The sequence below is a fragment of the Physeter macrocephalus genome, chromosome 17 (genome assembly GCF_002837175.3).
Source record: "Physeter macrocephalus isolate SW-GA chromosome 17, ASM283717v5, whole genome shotgun sequence".
Taxonomy (NCBI): domain Eukaryota; kingdom Metazoa; phylum Chordata; class Mammalia; order Artiodactyla; family Physeteridae; genus Physeter; species Physeter macrocephalus.
In genome coordinates this window covers 53,768,995-53,774,221 of record NC_041230.1, presented here as the reverse complement: position 1 = coordinate 53,774,221, position 5,227 = coordinate 53,768,995, and the positions used below count along the sequence as shown (strand labels likewise).

The 5,227-nt window shown below is 50.3% G+C and overlaps 1 protein-coding gene across 1 annotated transcript in view; it reads right to left on the bottom strand.

Annotated features, from left to right (window-relative positions):
• MAP1LC3B (microtubule associated protein 1 light chain 3 beta) overlaps positions 1-4,105 on the bottom strand; it is a 13,034-nt gene extending 8,929 nt beyond the window's left edge. The window contains exon 1 of the mRNA XM_024125038.3: positions 3,945-4,105. Coding sequence (XP_023980806.1) covers positions 3,945-3,984 — 40 coding nt within the window. The 5' untranslated portion in view covers positions 3,985-4,105. The remainder of the gene's footprint in view (positions 1-3,944) is intronic.
• Positions 4,106-5,227: the final 1,122 nt, after the last annotated feature.

The following is a 5,227-nucleotide window of genomic DNA, read 5'->3' as shown; positions in this document are numbered from 1 at the left end:
ACGGCTCACGGGCCCAGCCGCTCCGCGGCATGTGGGATCTTCCCGGACCGGGGCACGATCCCGTATCCCCTGCATCGGCAGGCGGATTCTCAACCACTGCGCCACCAGGGAAGCCCTCAAAAGTTTTCTTTATCTTGATTTATCCCCAAAATATGGTCCAAAAAGGAAGGCAAAAATGATTATTTTCATCAAAGGTGGGACAACAGAGGAAGACAAATGACTTCCCTAAGTGAAAAGAGTAGTACCAAAGTCCTGTAGGAATGTCTTTAGCGTCCTGTTGTAATGAAAATCCAGTGGTGAGCCCAGGGTGATTAAATAAATATGGTATATGCTGACGCCTAACTCTGAATAGAAGGCTGTTTTCAGAAGCCAACAGTATATTTAACAAAAGCATTACCAACGCCACTGGATCAAAGGCACATGAGAGCACTTCTTTTACTCAATTATTTTCTTAATGCTGTGATGATCTGTTTATCATTTGCCTTTCTCAACAGACTGCCCCTGGCAGTCAGGGATCCAGCTCTAGTCATGTCTGTATTCCCCCAGGGCTCAGGCTTGTACATGGATGATATACTTCCCCAGATTCCTCTTCCTATCTCTAAGAACGCTTATAAGCCTTACAAAAATAGAGACTAGGAGTCTAAGGTGTCTTATTTGCAAAGATGCTTTAAGATAGATTCCCTAGGGCATTTAAAGTAAGGCTTACATATATTTTCCAGGATTTAGTTCACTGAAGTGGAAGCATAAATATTTTCCCCAATATGCCTATAAATAAAAAACATAAAATCCCATCCATCAGTGAGTGACACAGCTTAAGAGCAGGGAGTGTTACCTAGGTGTTGGCATAAATCTCCTTCTCCAGTCTCCCTGTTACATAGTTGGAGCTATTTATTCTAGACCATCACATGAACTTCCGAGACATGCAGACCTTTTGTTATTGATGGTGAAGCTAAAGATCTAGGTTTAACATTGAATCTCAGCAGAATGATGTCTAGGAGACAGATCTGTTATTAAACAAACTAGGGCAACCCTAGAAGAAAATGGAGTGAGATTATGACATTTGATAAGACTGAATCCAAAAATATTTGCTCAAATACAACTTCTGAAGTTCATAAAAATCTTCAAAACATTTGTAAGGAAACACTGCTGCCTCTTGACTCAGAGTGTTGGTCCACTTCATGTACTGGAAATGATGGCTACCTACTGGAGGACAGAAGAATTCCTATCAGAAGGGTACAAGTCCAGACTCTGCCACTAGGTGGGCCATGATTTCCACCTCTCAGGGCCCCACCCAGTTTCTTTGGCCACAAAAGTAAGTGGTTGTTTTGGGCGAGCCCTAAGATTCACCTCAACACTTTCAACCCTGGTAGAATATATCACAGCAGAGCTATACTCAATTTTTAATTAACCTAAACTCACTCACTTGGGAAGAGTACTGCTCAAGCTAACTGGGGCTCGTCTTAGGTTCTATAAAAAAGGTATCTCCAAACAACTTATTTCCCTCATTTATTGTGTTACAAATCTCTGAAAATTGTCAGTGCTGATTACCATAATCAGTAGCAAGGAAAGGCAGTAGCCATTAAATGATGTGATATTTTTCTGCAAAATAACTATTTAAAAATTTTTTTTTTTTTTTTTGCGGTACGCGGGCCCGTGTCCCCTGCATCGGCAGGCGGACTCTCAACCACTGCGCCACCAGGGAAGCCCTAAAAAATTCTTTTTCTGTATTTATTTATTTGGCTGCGTTGGGTCTTCATTGCCATGCGTGGGCTTTCACTAGTTGCGGCGAGCAGGGGCTACTCTTCGTTGAGGTGCGCGGGCTTCTCACTGTGGTGGCTTTTTGTTGCGGACCACAGGCTCTAGGCACGCGGGCCTCAGTAGTTGTGGCACGTGAGCTCAGTAGTTGTGGGTCGTGGGCTCTAGAGCGCAGGCTCAGTAGTTGTGGCGCACGGGCTTAGCTGCTCCGCGACACGTGGGATCTTCCCGGACCAGGGCTCGAACCTGTGTCCCCTGCATTGGCAGGTGGATTCTTAACCACTGCGCCACCAGGGAAGCCCTGCAAAATGACTATTAAAGAGCCCTATTTTAAAAAAGGGGGGGAGGGGGTACTCCTAGGAGTTCTCTTCACAAGGAGAAAATGTTCCTTTTTTATTTTAATCTATGAGAAGATACATGTTAGCTGAACCTATTATGGTAATCATTTCACAATATATGTAAACCAAGCCATCATGCTGAATACCTTAAATTTATACAGTGATGAATGTCATTTCTCAATAAAAGTAGAAAAAAAAGAATCAGAGTCAGGAGACTAGGGAGAAAAAAAGGAGGAGTGGGAGTAAAGGTGAACAAAGAGGAAAGCCCACAAATACACTAATGGAGAAAAAAATGAGGCATACCTGCTGGTTTACCCTCAAGGCCACAGGCACCAGGGGAATTCCTTCTAATTCGCTATTTTATTCTCATTTATTCTCACTTTTATTCTAGTTATTCCTCACCTTTCCTACTCTTACCACCTACTCTTCTTGTGCGATTTTTCTAGATAACCAAAAAATACTCTAAGCAAAAAGAAAGTAACTATAGTATTGGTCATGAGAAAATGGGCATCTTTCCCATACAAATATCCCCAGTTAGCTTTCAATGCCAGAGTCTGTAAGGACAGAAGCCAGATACAATGGCAAATCTGCTCTAAATGCTGTTCTCATGGCTGCATAAAAAGTAAGCAATATTCATGAGTATCAACTTGAGTTCATGAAAGTCACTAAAGAGAAAATTTCTTTAAAAAAAAAAAAAAAAGACACGTCTAAGTTTTGCTAACCAACCGCTTCAAGAGGCCGAAAGGATATGCTCCACAGGTCAACGTGAATTTCACCTACTGGAGCTTCAAAGGAACAAGAAACCATTATCAATAACGAGATCTACAAAACCATATCCTAGCTCAAGTGAATGCTTCGCTCTTTCTAGACTCCAGGAAACTAGAAAAAAGTAGACGAAAGCGATACTGCTCAAGCTCCTAAAGATTAGGGCAGGAAGGAACGCGGGTCCCGCCCTACTCCACCTGGCCTTCCAGGGCTGAGATAAACAAGCCCTACACAGCGATGTGCAAGGAGGCCACGTTGTTACTGCAGAGCTGTCTTGCTTAAAGGCAGCACCAATCACTTCCTTCGCATCGGTTTTGTGGAGGAGTAAATATTGTGATGGCATCACCTCCAGTTTCAACCAAACGCCAGCAAGCTAAGTGGGGATTCTAGCCTGAACTGGGAGAGAACGGATTCGCCGCTGCTGTCAAAGAATGCTGTCGCAAGCCGGTTAGAAGAGCCACCCACCCACCCTAGCTCTTGTGCCACAAATAGGACCAAGAAGTCCCGGCCACGCGGGGCTGCAGGGGAAGGGGCAGGCGTGAGGAGGCGCGGCCTCGGAGTCACTCCCCTCCGCGGAAGTCCTGACGCGTAAAGGAACCATGTGTGACCCGGACGACGCACCAGGAGACGACTGCCTTGCACCCCCGGTGCCACCACTTAGGAGAACCTGTCCCAGCCCGGCGCCCGGGCCAGCCTCCCCTACAAGGAGGGCACCCCCTGCGCGGCTCGCGCTCGTCTCGTCGTGGGGACCTAACACCCCAGGGCTGGAGGGCTGACGGGCCCCGAGCCCACAGCCCGCCCGGCCTCCCGGGGCCAAAAGGTGATTCAGCAGCTCCGCGCCAGTGCGCCCTCGGGCCCGCAGCCCCCTGGGCCCGGCAGCCTTCGGCCCGTCAGGCCCCCGCCTTGGCCCTTCAGCCGCCCGGGCCCGGCCCTCCCGCAGCCCCCGGCTCAGCCCGGCTCAGCCCCTCAGCCCTCGGCACCTCGGCCCGTCCGCCCTCTCCGGAGCCCCTCCGCCAGGGCCGGCCCCGCCGCCTCGGCCCCTCAGCCCCCCGGCCCTCCGTCAGCGGCCGGCCCCGCGGCACCCACCGAAGGTTCGGCGCTGTTTGAAGGTCTTCTCCGACGGCATGGCGCGGCAGGCTGGGCGGGGGCGGCGAGGTGGAGAATGCCGGCGGCTCCAGGCGGTGGCTGAGACGGTTCCGACAGTGGCGACAGCGACGGCTCTTGTGTCTTCTCAGCCCGCAGCCGCGTCAGGTGACCGGCGCGGCGTCCCGGGAGGCGGGGCCAGGAGCGGGCCGCCGCCGCCGCCATGGCGGGCGTGGCGGAAGCAGGACAAGCGCAGCGCCCGAGGCGGGGTCGGGGCTGGCGGGAGTGGGGGCGGCCGGCGGCCGGCGACCCGCGTGGGGAGCGCGAGCGCTGGATCGGCCTGTGACCCGCGGAAATGCGCCGCGCAGACACGCACGGCGCTGCCCCCGCGGCCGAGCTGCCGCGACTCGGCCTCGCTCCTGTTCCCGGTGCGGTTTCTGATGCCTGGTGATGTTTGCACCTGAAGATAAAGGGGTGTTGTGCCCCTGCCTCCTTTGGAGCTGCTGGTGCTTTTCCGCCCGCGGCTTTTTGTGTCTTTGTTTTCGTTGGCTTCCACGTCAAGTACGTCTCAGTTTTCTTTTCTTTTTTAAGGAAACTGTCCACTGGTAATCTCCGGCACGCATTGTCCCAACTAGGAAAAGAACCGCAACTGTGTTATTTCAGGTTATGGTCGGTAGAGTCCGGCCCTGGAGAAAGTCCGTGCCCTGGGCTCGGCGTCCGGCCTCAGGTAACTCAGGCGGTCGAGTGAGCCCTGGGCATCACCTGCGCTGACAGGGCGCGGGCCGGCCTGCCCACACCTGGCAGTGTTCACTGCCTCTCATTCATCTCTGCTGGTCTCAGATACGGAGTCTTACCCGAGTTCAGACCCCTCAGTCTTTCAGACACTAACTAGGTGAGCTACCTTGAATACGTAACCATTTTTCTCAGTCTCCGACTCGTGTGTAAGAGGGCAATACTATTTTAGAACTCCAGGTGTTTTCTGAGGAGCAAATGAAAGGGGCCTGGTAGAATATAAATATTACGCAACGTTTAGTTATCGCATCAGTTATTGCCCAACTCAAACATCTGATAAACATGTACCTGAATGAACAGCACGTGATTCTTTGGCTGGTTTTGCTCTTTAATATTTCATAATTTGAAAGTATTTTCCCCTTTTTGAGTTTGTAAAATCCTTTCTTATAATGTCTGTTTCATAAGGTAACTGGATTGTGCTAATAGACAGTTATTAAACAAACATACAAAACCTACTGAAATATATTTCTCAGAGGGGTTCCAATGCACCTGGA